The sequence below is a fragment of the Scyliorhinus torazame genome, chromosome 1, assembly GCF_047496885.1.
Source record: "Scyliorhinus torazame isolate Kashiwa2021f chromosome 1, sScyTor2.1, whole genome shotgun sequence".
Classification (NCBI taxonomy): Eukaryota; Metazoa; Chordata; class Chondrichthyes; order Carcharhiniformes; family Scyliorhinidae; genus Scyliorhinus; species Scyliorhinus torazame.
The window spans coordinates 300,190,756-300,206,160 of record NC_092707.1 but is presented as its reverse complement, the minus strand read 5'-3'; the positions used below and the strand labels follow the sequence as shown (position 1 = coordinate 300,206,160).

Sequence of the window (15,405 nt, the reverse complement as noted above, 5' to 3'; positions counted from 1 at the left end):
TCCCTAATTCCTTTAGTTAACCTTGGATGATTGGTCCTCTTTTTCAAATTTTTCTTTATAGTAGGAATATATGTATACAGAAATAATCCTTAAATGTCTGGCTCTGCTTCTCTATTGATGTATTTCCTAGCCTAGCATCACTATTCACTTCAGCTGGCTGAGCCTTCATGCCTACATAGTTGCTCTTATTTAAATTTAAAATAACTAGTTTTAGAACCACTCTTCTCCCTTTCAAACTGGATGTAAAATTCAATCATATTGTAGTCACTAAGGTCATTAAATAATTCTGCAACATTACACAATATAAGCTGTTCTCTTTTTGGTTACAGAATATGCTGTTTTAAGAAACTACCTAAATAACATTTTATGAACTTCTCATCTAGGCTACTAGTGTCAATCTGATTTTTCCAGTTTATATGTCGATTAAAGTCACCAATTGCTGCTGCTTCATCACAAGCACCCAATATTTATTCTTGTATACTTTGCCCTACATTGTGGTTACTGTTAGGGGGCCTGTAGAACATTCTCACTAGTAACTTTTCTCTCCGACTATTCCTCATTTCCAAACAAACAGGTTCTAATTCATGATCTCCTGAATCAAGGTCTAAATATTGCATCGTGACCATCTTTGATTAACCCTCCACCCTTACCTAGCTTGCTATTCTTCTTGAATGTCATATACAAATATTGTCATAATAATGAAGAAAAAACACTGAGCTACGTCCAGGAATATTGACCTGTGAGTTTTTAAAAATGGACATACAAGCCCAAAGATGGCTGAGGATGTAGAGTCAGTAACTGGCTGAATTGCTGGTGGGTGCTACTCTGAGAGAAATGGAACCCCATCCTGTTTCAAGACAAAGATACTTCTAAAGCATACAGAAGCAATTGCCATCTCTGGTGGAGACAATGGGATATTACATGAGATGATATCCTGTGAGTAATGTCCAGATGGATTTGTGGATTTCACCTTCCAGAAATATACAGTGACTGGATAAAAAGCCAGCTGAAAAGCTTCCCCAGATGCGAGTGTGCAAGTGTGTGTGTGTGTGTGTGAACTAGTTCTGGGGTGCCAAAATGTCTGTGACACCAAAGAAGAAGCCAGAAATAGTAGCAGTTTTACAAAAGCTTTAATTTTTAATTTGGACCCTAACTTCTCAAACTCTCTCAGCAGAACATCATCCCTTTTTCAATCTATGACAACCTGCTCCCACTCCACGTTTTGCTCCAGCCACAAGGAGTTGTCTTTAACTCTGGTACGAGGCAGCTGAACAGTCTATGTTCTCCTGACTATTCTGTCCCCGATCACTGCCATATTCGTTTCACCTCCCCCACTTGAATGACAGTCTGCACCATGGCGCTATTATGGTCAGTTTGCCATCCACCCTGGGGTGCTTGTTCTCGACATACAGGTAGCAAGTTTAAAAAAATTCTTACATGGGTTGTGTGCGTCGCTGGCAAAGCCAACATTTGTTGCCCATCCCTAATTGCCCCTGAACTGAGTGGCTTGTTAGGCTTCATTCACGGGCTTCCGGTGGAACGAGGTCGTGAACTAGATAGCTCCCGCCAGGGCAGTTGTTTTTTGGCCCTTTTTGCCCGGTTCCTGGGGTTTCCTGGTGAGCAAATTCTGCCCATATGAAAGTCGAGGGAGCCTATTGTTGAAGAATGCCAAAAAGGCTGGAACTAAGAAGTCTGTGGACAGAAATTCTTCGACTGACTTGGAGATTTCACGTGGCATCTCAGCAGGGAAGATGGCGGCTGCGGCTCCGGCAGTTGCGGCTGCCCCGATCATGGCAGACATGTTAACTGGGGAACTGGCTACTGAATTTGACAAGCATTTCGAGAGCCAATGGAGAGTGATGTTTGGGGGGGTTATCTGCTCTGAGGGATTTTGTTTAAGGTAGTATTTTTGGAAATATATTGCTCCCGGAGGGATTTTGATCTTTGTAGTGGCATTGAATTTTATTTTACTTTTTGCAGCCGGGACAGATAGGAGTGTTTCTCTTATTTCTGCCCTGGGTAGGGGCTACCTAGCTAGCAGTAAATCCTTAGCCAGCAAACGGAAGTGAGGTGGGGGGAAGGGCTGCGGCCTGTTGGACCAATTTTGTTTGGGTTAATAAGCCTCGCATTTCTGTTTTGTTGGGGTTGGTTAGGAGAGGGTACTGTTTTTAGGTATGTAACCAACATGTACATTTGGGTGGGGTCTGGTTCTGGGGAGAGGGGTGGGAGGGAGGGTTAGTTTTCTGACGGTGACTATGGGGTTTTCTTTCTTTCACTTTATGGATGGGTTTGGCGGTCATCTTGGGTGGGCCTTGGGCCTACATCCTCTGGGCAGGCGCTTGTTAATCATTCACGTGAAAATGGCTGACTCAGGGATGAGGGGGGGTGGTGATGGGGTGGGAGGCCCCCGTTTGGTTGATCACCTGGAACGTAAGGGGGGCTCAGTAAAATATTTGAGAGTTTTCTCGCACCTAAAAAAATCTGAGGGCTGATGTAGTGTTGTCGCAGAAGACTCATTCGCGGGGGGGGGCAGCAATTTTAATCAATAAATGGGTTCTTTTTTCGGCAGACAAGGTTGTGGTGGATCCGTGTAGCAGGTACGTGATGGTCACCGAGTCTTTGGCAGCTACTTTGGTGGTATTGGTGAATGTATATGCCCCGAATTGGGACAATACAGCATTTATTAGGAAGCTGTTAGCGTCAATTCTAGATTTGGTGAGCGGGGGGTGGGGGGCACATCTGTGTCGGTTTGTGCACCCGGGGGTAAAGAATTCTCGTCCTTTTCTCCAGTCCACAAGATTTATTCCAGGATTGACTTTTTCTGGTCTCTTCTCCCTTGGTTGAGCATTTGGTCATTGTCATCTTGGATCATGCTCCGCATCTGGTGGATTTGGTTTTGGGGTTGTACCCCACTCAACGCCTATCGTAGGGTTAGATATGTTATTGGCGGATATGAGGTTCTGTGCGCGCATGTCTAAGGCCATTAGCAATGAGTCAATCTCGCCCTCCATGCTTTGGGAAGCCTTAAAAGCGGTTATTAGAGGAGAGATTATGTCATATTAGGTGCATATGGATAGGGACGTAAGGGCGGATGGCAGAGGTTAGTGGGGGCGGGGGGGAGGGGTGCGGACATGTTGACATTTGTAGCTGGGTTGGAGTTTACAGTGGTGGGGGATGAGAGGCGGGAGATGTTGGAAGCCCTGTTAGGCCCTGAGGAGATTTTGAAAGGTATTGGGCAGATGCAAACAGGTAAAGCTCCTAGGCCTGATGGGTTTCCTGTGGAATTCTACAAGAGGTTTGCGGATCAGTCGGTAGATATGTTTAATGATTCTTTGTCTCAGGGATCTCTGTCTACAACACACTCACAGGCTTCTATTTCCTTTCAGTTGAAGAAACGTAAGGACACCATGGAATGTTGATCATACCTGCCTATTTCGCTGTTAAATGTGGACGCTAAGTTACTGGCTAAGGTATTGGTGATAAGGCTGGAGTCTTGTCTTTCTGAGGTGATTGCAGAGGGCGATTGCCGGTAATTGTCAGCCAATATTCGGGGGCTGTTGAATTGGGCCCAAGCGGAGGTTATTGTGTCTTTGGATCCAAGAAGGCACTTGATAGGGTGGAGTGGAGATATCTTTTTGAAGTCCTGGTGAAGTTCGGGCTAGGGCCAAAATTGCTTTCATGGTTATTGTTTTCGGCCCCCTTGGCTAGTGTTCGTACCGACGCCTTGAGCATGGGATACTTTCAATTGAATATGAGGACAAGACAGTGGTGTCCGATGTCCTCCACCCTATTTGCGTTAGCTATAACTTTGAGAGCATTGGGTGAGTGGAAGAGATAAAGAGAGGAGAGGTGGAACATAGGGCGTCCCTATATGCTGATGATTAGCTGCTTTATGTTATGGACCCAGTCTCCAATATGTGTGAAATAATGGAGCTACTGAGGAGCATTTTTTGGGGGGGATACAAATTGTATCTGGAAAAGAGTGAGTACTTTCTTCTTACTCCCCCAGGGAAGGGAACCAACTTGGGTGTGCTCCCTTTTCGCCTAGCCAACTCTAGCTTCAGGTATCTGGGTATCCAGTTGGCCCACGATTGGGCCCTGCTCCATAAATTGAATTATGCAAGTCTGGTGAGTAAGGTTAAGTCCAATTTGCAAAAGTGGGGTAACATCCCCTGCCCTTGGGGGGCTGGGTACAATTCTTCAAAGGGACAGGTGGGGGGGAGGGGGGGGGGGGAGCATTGTTGAATTTGCTTTTTTGCTTTTTTATTATTGGGCGGCCAATGCAGAGATGGTGCTGGGATGGTGCAGTGACCCAGATTCCATCTGGGGACAGATGGAAGCGAGGCCGTATTGAGGATCTAGTCTTGGTTCATTGGTGATGGCCTCCCTTCCATTCTCTCTGGCAAGCTACCCCTCGAACCCTGTGGTCATGTCCACTTTAAGGATATGGAGACAATTCAGACAGCACTTTAAGCTTGGATTCGTATCGAGGATGGCCTCTGATGGCGCCAAATCTGTTTGAGCCGTTGAGACTGGATGCCACATTTAGAGTGTGTGGAGGAATGGTTTGCCAGCTTGGAGGAATTGTCGGCGAAGTTTGGGTTTTGGGGTCGAATTCGTTCAAGTACCTCCAGATAAGGAATTTTGTACGAGGGGCCTTTCCGACATCTCCCGTGGATCCGCGGAAGTCTCTAATGGAGAGGATCCTTTCTCAAGAAGAATCAGAGGAAGGTAGAACATCCGGCATTTATGGGCAGATTCTGTGGGAGGATTCGGATCCTGTGGATGAGGTGAAGGCGAAGTGGGAGAGATAGTTGGGACCTATTGTGGATGATGAGGTGTGGAGTGAGGCCCTTCGTAGGGTGAACTCATGTCTTCATGTGCGCGGCTTGGTCTGATCCAGCTTAAGGTAGTGCATTGGGCGCTCCTGACCAAAGCTAAGATGAGTGGCTTTTTTCCGGAGATAGAGGACAGGTGAGATGGGTGTTCCGGTGGGCCGGCTAACTGCACACACATGTGCTGGCCTTGACCAAAACTGGTAAGCTTTTGGGTCTACTTCTTTAGCACCACATCAGCGATTCTAAATATTGATCTGGAGCTTTGTCTTCTGGTGGCCTTTTTTGGGGAATCGGTCTCAGCGGGGGTGAAAGCTGACGTCCTTGGCTTCGTCTCATTGATAGCTCGGAGGCGAGTTCTGCTGGTGTGGAAGTCTTCTACTCCGCCTAGCAACTTGGTATGGATGGGTAACATAATGGAATTCTTGTACCTGGAGAATGTTAAGTCGACCATTAGGGGATCGCTTGAGGGGTTCTACCGGAGATGGCAGCCATTCATTACCTACTTTAAGGAATTAGTCACTGTCAATTACGAGCTAAAGTGTGGTGGGGGAAGGGGGTTGCAGTTCGGGATTTGTTTTTCTTCTCTTCCTTTGAGGATGAGGTGTGTACGGTTGATTGAGTTTTTGTTATGTTGGTTTTCTGTAACATCTGCTGTGGGTAATATGGTTTTAGTTATGAAATTTATTGTAAATGGAAAATATATATATTTTAAATTCATGCACAGGGTGTGGGCGTCACTGGCCCATTTATTGCCCAATTGCCCATCCCTAATTACCCCCATTTCAGAAGGCATTTGAGAGTCAATCACATTACTGTGGATACTGTGGAAAGGCAGATTTTCTTCCCTTAAGGACATTCGTGAACCAAATGGAATTTTTACTATTAATTCCAGATTTTTATTGACTTCAAATTCCACCATCTGCCGTGGGGGGATTTGAACCCAGGTGCCCAGAGCATTACCCTTGGTCACTTGTCCAGTGACAATGTTACTACACCACTGTCTCATCAATACTTGTTGCTCAAACTGAGATTTCTCCGTTACCAAATGATGGGACACCTTCCTGACTTGCAGTCACACCACCCTTTCCCTGAGCATTGACCAACTTGAAAGTTTTACTGACTGCCTCCTGAAATGAAGTGTCCAGCTAACTCTCCCTCTTCCTGCACCTCATGCTGTCTGCAATACACATTCCAGCTCAGTAGCTCTGAACCAAAGTTTCTTTGGCTCCTGTCACTTTCTGCAGATACAGTTGTCCAGGTTCACAGTGTTGTCCAACAATTCCACATGTTGCAGTTTGGCACATCACCTGCTCTTCCAAACCTCATTTATTTATTTGCTTGTTTGGTTAATTGGTCATTTTTAGTTGAATCAATTATTTTAACTTTATTAACTAATTGGTTTATCTAGTTTAATTTATTAATTTTGGAAAGTATTACCAATTTACAGTTTCCCAGTTTAGAGACAAGATAAAACATGCCCCAACTGCTGGAAATTTAAAAAAATGAATGAAAAGCAGCAACTCTTTCCTCCTCTGCATCAAATTCCCAACCTTCGCACTGTTAATGTAGCACTCCTTTCATGACCACCCTGTGCTCCGCACTTTTGAGCATTCTTACATTGACCCCTTTTCCATTGAAGGCCGCATGCTAACTGTGGGACTGTACCAGGACAGTCTGCAGTCCAAGCTTTTTTCTAATGATAGTTGCCTATTTTCTATTGCCGAGCCTGCCGTCATCTAGTTAGTAAATCTTCCAATGGGATTTATCCTTCTCTACAAACTTTGAAAAACCAAGTGGATTATATTGACTGGATTTCCATCATTAGCTGATTAATTTACCTTCTCAAATAAATCCACAAATAGTCACTTTGGAAACATTTTTATATTTCCTTTCACTGTAGGGCTGTAGGGGGACTGATCAAATTTTGGCTTATCATTAATTCACACACCCCCTCCACCCTCTTCCCTCTCCCACCTCACCGCATTGCTGATTCCAAAATATAAGACATTCTACTCATTCGGTGTGAAACCTGTTGTCAAACATTTTGTTTTCCAGCTTCGAAACAGTCGAGGTTCTTTGGTTCCAATGAATGGTGAACTGAATGTAAACAGCAAACAATCGTAAGTCTAAAGTAAATTGCAATTGATAATTGACCTGTTGGTTTTTCCAATATGTAGTATCGGAGGCGTCCTCACCTTGCAATTGTTTTTCTTCCCAGTTACTTGATTACAATTTGTTTTAATCCTACCATTTCCTGCATGAAACATCTTCCCTTTTTTTTGCCTTAAATCCACTACATAATTTAGCCACTCATCTGGTAAATGGAGCAGACGGTATCCTTCTACATATCTCTTTTATATTTGATCTTGGGATGTGGCCGTCGCTGGCTAACATTTATTGTCCATCCCCAATTGCCCTTGAGAAGATGGTAGTGAGCTGCCTTCTTGAACCACTGTAGTCCATGTGGTGAAGGTACATCCACAGTGCTATTAGGGAGCGAGTTCCAGGATTTTGACCCAGTAACAGTCAAAGATCGGTGATATATTTCCAAGTCAGGATGTTTAACCTTGTTAACTCACAATGTTACAGATATCTAGGTGGATTATTGTGAAATCCATGGAATCTGTTTGGGTCACATTTGGGATTTATTGTGTAGTGTGGTGTGTTTGACCACATTGGACTTGTTAATTCACTGGTACCTCATAATTACCCTGAATGTTAGAGTATAAGGTCGTTGTTGTAAATTGTTTTATCTTTCTAACTTTGTGTAGTAAAGTTTATTTTTGTTTGTTCAACAACTGTGGTATCCAGTGGTTTTCTTCACAGAGCAAGTGTCTTGGATCTCAAACTTTGAATACTTTAAACAAAATGTTATTGGTCCCTAACTGGATCTCACCAACAACTTTGGTCTGGCCAGGGATCATAACACATTCCATAGAATATTCAATCATCTGTACTATTGCTTAAAACTTAAAAGATTCCAATAAATTTTAAGTTGCTCTGTTTTAAGTTGTTTCACTTTAGCATCGTAGATATAATGATGCTCGTATGCATACTTAACAGTGGGATTTCCGTTTTAATGTTGTTTTGCTCTGGGGTGGTTCTGGCATTGGGTGATCTGATCCTCAACATTCGGAGTGGTCTCTACCACTTGCCTCCCTTCTGCTCCCACTCATTTGCTGACCCTCCGACTCCCCCACCTTTGTGCTCACTGCCCCTCCTGTTTGGGGCCATTCTCCTGCTAACTGCTTTCTTCCTCGTCCCTCCCAATCATTGGCCTTCCTGCCACCTTTCTCCCATTCGCTACTTTTCTCTCCGAGTCTCCTGTTACCCCCCTCTCCCACTCACCGCCTCTCTCTCTTGCCGCCTCCATCCAGACTCTCCCACTTGGAGCTCCTCTCGCTCACTTACTTGGCTTCTCTTTCTCACTGCTTCTCTCCTGAGCCCTTGCTCACAGCGAGCAGAGGGGTCAGTGAGCAGAAGGTTTAGAGAGTGGGAGGGGTTGACAAGTGAGAGGGGTCAGCGAGTGTGAGAGTTGGGGGGCAGAAGGGATGGTGAACGGGAGAATCGGCGAGTGGGAGAGGCGGTGAATGTGAGGGAATATTGGAATTTAGGAATTCACCGTATTTCAACTTATAGGGTACAATGGTTTAATTTTTTTCTGATGATAAAGGTCCTACAGAAGCTAACTATAGTTTTTAATTGGTAGTTATAGGAAAATACGATTCACTTAACGCTTTCATTTGAAGCTGTAATTTTAGGAACACAATTACAATATTAAGTGAGGAATCACTGTCCTGGTGTAGGGCAGATTGTTAAAATTCAAGTATCTGGACAAATTAAGTGGATGAGTAAATAGACAAAAGGTAAATAGATTTTAATGTGATGAAATGTAAATTGCCCGTTGGTGTACATACAAAATAGATTGGTTTTGATTGACACAAGTATAAATAGAAAAAGATTTGTGTATTAAAAATAAAAATTGCTGGAAATACTCAACACGTCTGGGAGCTCCTGTAAGGAGAGAAACTGAATTAACCGTTCAGGTTGATGACCTGTCATCAGAACTAATGATTCTTAATTAAAGTGCTATCCATATTTTGTCTCTAAGACCAATTATGTGTTAAGATCTTCTCAAGATACTTGATTCTACATCAAAATAAGTTAATTTAATTATACGTAACTTGGTACGGGTAAGATAATGACGTCTCTCCTTTACTAGCGTTAAATTAACTGCTCTACAACTTGCTGATTCATGCCTCACGCCTGTTTTACGTATCAAGTTTACATGAGACACTATCAACTATCCTCATATTGTATAAAGGATTTAAAAATACATCTACTGTTCTGTCTTCTAATTAGTTAAAGCATACAGTATGGTCCAGTTCTCCTCGGGTCATTTAAACAGGAAAAGAAACTCCCAGCAAAATGTGTGTGAAGAGTGACTACAGGAACCTTTGGTAGCCTTTGGCCCCTCCGCATATTTCTCGACGGCAGAGGTGGCTCACCCTTGGCCAGTGGCGAGATCTTCCACTCATGTCATGTCTATGGGGTTTTGTGTGCCCCGCACCCTCTGCCACCAGGGAACATGCCGCATGGGCTCTTCACTGGCATGACTGGAAGATTCCGCCGGCTGGAAGGGACAAAATATTTTAGTCTATATCATCAGAAAAAAAATATTAAAACCTTGTATCCCGTAAGGAATAAGTCAAAGTAATTGGGACATTTGAGGAAAGAAACAGAAAGCTGCAGTAAAGTCACCAAAGCAAGGCACTGTTGGTGTCTCCCCTGTAGGTTATGCTGGTTTTCTTGATGCAATTTATCCAAGATTAGTGTACAGAAGATCTCGGAGTTTTGAATGGGAAGTATTTAAAGAGTAAATCGAGTTTCTGCTGTCTTTTGCGTTAGTTCATAAACATTTCATTAGGAGTTGGCCCTGCCCCTTAAAAAGGCCTCAACCCTGGAAAGAATCAATCACGATTGGGAATTTCCATTAACTGCGTTCATTTGTTGGCCTTCAAGGGGGTCTAAAAAATAAGCTGTTTCTTCAGAGTACAAGGATACTACTAAATTAGAATCATGGAATCCCTACAGTGCAGAAGGTGGCCATTCAGCCCATTGAGTCTGCACCAACCCTCTGAAAGGGCATCCTACCTAGGCCCACAACTTCACTTCACCTCTGGACACTAAGAGACAATTTAGCATGGCTAATCTGCCTAACATGCACATCTTTGGACTGTGGCAGGAAATTGGAGCACTCGGAGGAAACCCATGCAAATGCAGAGAAAGTGAAAACTCCACACAGGCAATCACCCAAGGCCAGAATCGAACCCGGGTCCCTGGTGCTTTGAGGCAGCAGTGCTAACCACTGTGCCACCATGCTGCCCTTTGTTTTGATAGCTTTTTGAATATTCTTTTAAATGTTCTAAAATAATGCAATATACCGATAGAAAGTAGTTCTGAATATTTAAAAAAATCTAATTTAGATCATTTAAAATTGGGTTACTCACAGCTAATGATAGGCATTCTGATTAAAAACAATAATTTTGTCATTTTTTGCTGCACCATTACCATTCTTAATTATGTCAAGGAACATTTTTAAAAAAATGATCTGTTAAAATGTCACCTGATTTCATTGGTTTCTGATAGATTTTGTGCGTTGCAATAATGAGAGGACACTTTAGAAAGAATACTTCTCAAATGGCTGCAATTTTCAATGGAATTTGTACCTGGATCAGTGATACTGCCCAAACTCTACTTCATTAAAGATTGATACTCTAAAATAACAACAATCTTTCCATTAACATTAATTGCCCAATCCTTTATTGCGATATTACTGTCATCAAATTAAAGGTCATTTGACATCAGCAAGAAAGATATTGAACTCCCTATAAACAAGTGATAAATAGCTAATCCATTATTTGCTCCCTGAAGTCAAATGGTCATTGAAACCGTAATTCCCTTGTATAAGACTATTAGATTAACACATTACTGTCACTAATGTTTTAATCAATTAGAAAATGTAATAACTGAAATAAAAATATCGTATATCCACATGGGTGATTCAATCAGTTTGTCAGAACTAAACAAGGGCCTGGATGTTCCTATCCATCCCCGGGGCAGGTGGGTCTGGAAAATCCTGGCCTGTGAAGTAGCATTAGCAAATCATTTTTGAAATGTAATACTTCTATTTTAATTATTGTGCCACGGATAATTATTATTCACAGAAAATGTACTTCATGATGAATATGACCTATCTTTAAATGCACTTTATAGCACAATGAGGAGGAGTTATTAGGTATAATTTTGCTGTATGACTAGGAAATATCAGAATATAATTATTCAGGGAACTGCAGTAAAAAAAGCATACATCCATTTTACAAAATCTCTTTTATAATAATCTTTATTATTGTCACAAATAGGTTTACAGTAACACTGCAATGAAGTTACTGTGAAAATCCCCTAGTCGCCATACTCCAGCTGCTGTTCGGGTACACAGAAGGAGAATTCAGAATGTCCGATTCACTGAACAAGCACGTCATGCAGGGAACTATAAAGATGAGATCTTACCTCTGCCCTCTTTTGCCAATGGTTAGGGCGCCATCGAAATTTGGACAGCTGTTTAACTGAGCTGCTGAACTATTTTTTGTTTACTGCCCAGTAACATGCTAGGTATTGTATAATATATTTTTTCTTTTAAAAATGATTTTATTTAGGCATTTATAACTTTAACATTTTAAACAACAGAGATCCAACACACGCAAAACCCTCACAATAACACACCCAACTCCCCCCAGCCTTAAACCCTAACAACCCAGACATTAGATTCCCTGCCCTTACTCGGCACTTCCACCCCCCCCCCCACCCCCGCCTTGCTGATGGTCAGTTTTCCTTGAAGAAGTTGATGAACGGCTGCCACCTCTGAGCGAACCTCTGTGCTGAACCCCTTAAGCAAACTTAATTTTCTCTAGCCTAAGAAACTGTGCCATTTCACTGACCCAAACCCCCGACTTTGGAGGCTCCGAGTCCCTCCATCCCAGCAAAATCCGTCTCCGGGCCACCAGGGAGGCAAAGGCCAAAACGTTGGCCTCTCTTGTCTCCTGGGCTCCCGGATCTTCCGACACTCCAAATTTTCTCTGGGCTCGGAGTCACCCTCCCTTCCAGGACCTCTGACATGACATCTGCGAGTCCCTGCCAGAATCCGCTCAGCCTCGGACACGCCCAAAACATATGTACATGATTTGCAGGACTTATCCCACACCGCCTACATCTGGCCTCCACCTCCTCAAAAAACCTACTCACCCGGGCTGCAGTCATATGAGCCCTGTGGACCACCTTGAACTGGATCAGGCTAAGCCTGGCACATAACGAGGATGCATTAACTCTCCTCAGGGCCTTGTCCCATAACCCGACTTCCAACTCCCCCCCCCCCCCCCCCCCCCCCAGCTCTTCCTCTTCACCTCCCCTACTGGAACCCCTTGCACATTTACGAAACCCTGCCCTCCGCAACCCCTGTTTTAGACAACACCTTATCCTGTAGTCCCCTTAGTGGGAGGTGAGGAAAGCTCGGGACCTGCCTCCGGACAAAATCCTGTACCTGCAGGTACTGGAACCCATTCCCACCTGGTAACTCAAACTCCTCCTCTAGCTCCTCCAGGGAAACCCTCCTCAATGAAAAGATCCCCAAATCTCTCAATCCCTGCCCGCTTCCACCGCCTGAAGCCCCCGTCCAGCCCCCCTGGAGCGAACCGGTGTTTATCATAGATCGGTGACCACACTGACGCCCCCTCCAGTCTCATATGCTGCCTCCATTGCCCCGACACTCTTAGGGCTGCCACTACCACTGGGCTTTTGGAGTATCGAGCCGGCGAGAACAACAGAGGTGCCATTAACAGAGCCTCCAGACTCGTGCCCTTGTAAGATGCCATTTCCATTCGCTCCCACACAGACCCTTCCCCCACTACCCAATTCCTAACCATTGATATATTATCCGCCCAGTAGTAATTAATAAAGTTCGGAAGGGCCAAGCCCCCCTCCCAGTGCCCCCGTTCAAGAAGGACCTTCTTTAGCCTCGGAGCTCTCCCGGCCCATATAAAACCCGAGATTGACACATTCATCTTCCTAAAAATGCCTTGGGGATGGAGATTGGAAGACACTGAAACATAAACAGCAATCTTGGGAGGACTGTCATTTTCACAGTCTGTACCCCCCTCTTCCAGTGACAGCGGGAGCACGTCCCACCTACGAAAGTCCCCTTTCATTTGCTCAATCAACCTGCCCAGATTTAGTTTATGAAGCTGACCCCAGTCCCTTGACACTTGAATCCCCAGGTACCTAAAACTCCCTCCCACCACTTCGAACGACATCCCACTCAGTTTCCTCTCCTGCCCCCTTGCCCGGATCACAAAAACCTCACTCTTGCCCAGATTCAGTTTGTATCCTGAGAACTGCCCAAATTCCTCCAGTATCCCCATAATTCCTGCGATTCCCCCCAACGGGCCCATTATATAAAGGAGCACATCATCTGCACAGAACAAGACCCTATGTTCCACCCCCCTTTCACTAGCCCCGGCCAAATGTTTGATGCTCTCAGCGCCATTGCCAAATGCTCTATTGTCCAGGGCAAACAGTAGTGGGGAGAGTGGATACCCTGTCTCGTCCCCCGTCACAGACTAAAATATTCTGAACAAACCCAGTTTGTCCTTACATTCGCCACCGGTGCCTGATATAGCAACCGGACCCAATCCACAAATCCCTGCCCAAACCCAAACCTTTCCGGAACATCCCACAAGTACTTCCACCCCACTCGATCAAAGCCCTTTTCTGCATCCACGGCTACCACCACCTCAACCTCTCCGGATCCTTATCCGCTTCGAAATAAAGGTAATCGATGCTTGCGATAACGTTGGGGGGAGCACTCCTAACTCCTTTGACTCATTAAAAGCCTTCACCAGGTGTGGCCCCAACAGCCCAGAAAACTGTTTCTAGAATTCAACCGGATATCGGTCTGGTCCTGGGGTTTTACCCGATTGCATCGCCCCAACATGGCTATAACCTCCCCAAGCCCAATTGGGGCTCCCAAATCCTCCACCAACTCCTCATCTATCCTCTCGAACTCCAGCCCTATCAGAAATCACTTCATACCTTCCTCGCCGGCTGGGGGTTCAGATTTATACAATTTACTGTAAAACGTCCAAAACACATCATTTACCCATGCCGGATCCAATACCACCTTTGTCTGTATCTTTTACTTTCCCAATCTCTCTCGCCGCCTCCTGTTTCCTCCGCTGGTGCGCCAACATCCTGCTGCCTTTTTCCCCATCTTCATACACTGACCCCTTCACCCTCCTCATCTGTCCCTCCGCATTACCTGTGGACAAGAGCCCAAATTCCAGCTGCAATCTCTGCCGCTCCTTCAGAAGCCCGTCATCCGGAGACTCACCGTACCTCCTGTTAACCTATAATATTTTGCCTACCAGCCTATCCAACTCCGCCCGTTCAGCCTTCTCCCTATGGGCCCAAATTGAGATGAATTCCCCCCTAATAACCGCCTTCAATGCCCCCCAAACCACCCCGCCGAAACCTCATCCATGTCCCCGATCCCTATATATCCCCGAATGGCCTCCCTCACACACCTCCTCCTCTGCTAACAGCCCCACATCCAACCTCCGTTGCGGGTGCTGGGCCTTTCCTTTACTAACTTGCAAGTCCACCCAGTGTGGGGCGATTCAGCAATACCAGTATTGCTGAATATTCAGCATCTACCACCTCAGCCAGCAGTGTTATGTCCATCACAAAGAAGTCTATCCGGGTATACACCTTATGCACATGGGAGTAGAATGAAAATACTTACTCCTCCGGCTCCCAAATCTCCACAGAACGACCCCCCCCCCCCCCCCCCCCCCCCCATGCGCTCCATGAACCCCCGAAGCTCCTTTGCCATTGTTGATACCTTCCCAGACCTAGAACTCAACCTGTCCAGCCTCGGATCCAGGACCGTATTGCAATCTCCGTAATAGTCACATCACAGCTGTCATCCCCACCCTCCACCAGCGCAGATACATGCACCTTGATGGGAAATGTTAATGGACAGGCTGCTTCTGGGGCACAATCTGGTGATCATCTCACAGCTGCTGATGTACATCAGGTGGAGGCAGGAACCCCCAGGCAAGACAGCAGTTGGAGGTCTGCCAGATCCCAGGACCCAGCTGGGTCCCAGCCTGATTCTGAGCCTGTGGAAGAGGTCATCCTGGAGCTGATGGAGACGCTAGGGTGCGGTCGGGACATTCAGGGGGTGATGTCAGTGTCACTCCAACAGATCCATAGCCGCTTGGAGTAGTCCCAGAAGCTACGGGCACTGTAGATGTCGCTGGCAATGCGTGGCACCGAGGCCAACACTGCTAAGATGGCGACTGCAGTGGAGAGCCTGGTGCACGACGTCGGCACCATTAGTGAAGGAGTCCAAGGCATCGCGCAGTCGGTGATGGTTTCTGCAGAATTTCCGACTCGCTGGGGGATGTGACCCAGTACCAGGCGGGCCTTGATGGGGTTCTGCGGGACATATCCC

The 15,405-nt window shown here is 45.4% G+C and overlaps 1 protein-coding gene across 3 annotated transcripts in view; it reads left to right on the top strand.

Annotated features, from left to right (window-relative positions):
- Positions 1–15,405, top strand: part of LOC140422922 (uncharacterized) — a 181,815-nt gene that overhangs the window by 108,489 nt on the left and 57,921 nt on the right. For all 3 annotated transcript variants that reach the window (XM_072507739.1, XM_072507738.1, XM_072507737.1), the window contains exon 4: positions 6,894–6,958. In XM_072507739.1, coding sequence (XP_072363840.1) covers positions 6,894–6,958 — 65 coding nt within the window. The remainder of the gene's footprint in view (positions 1–6,893; positions 6,959–15,405) is intronic.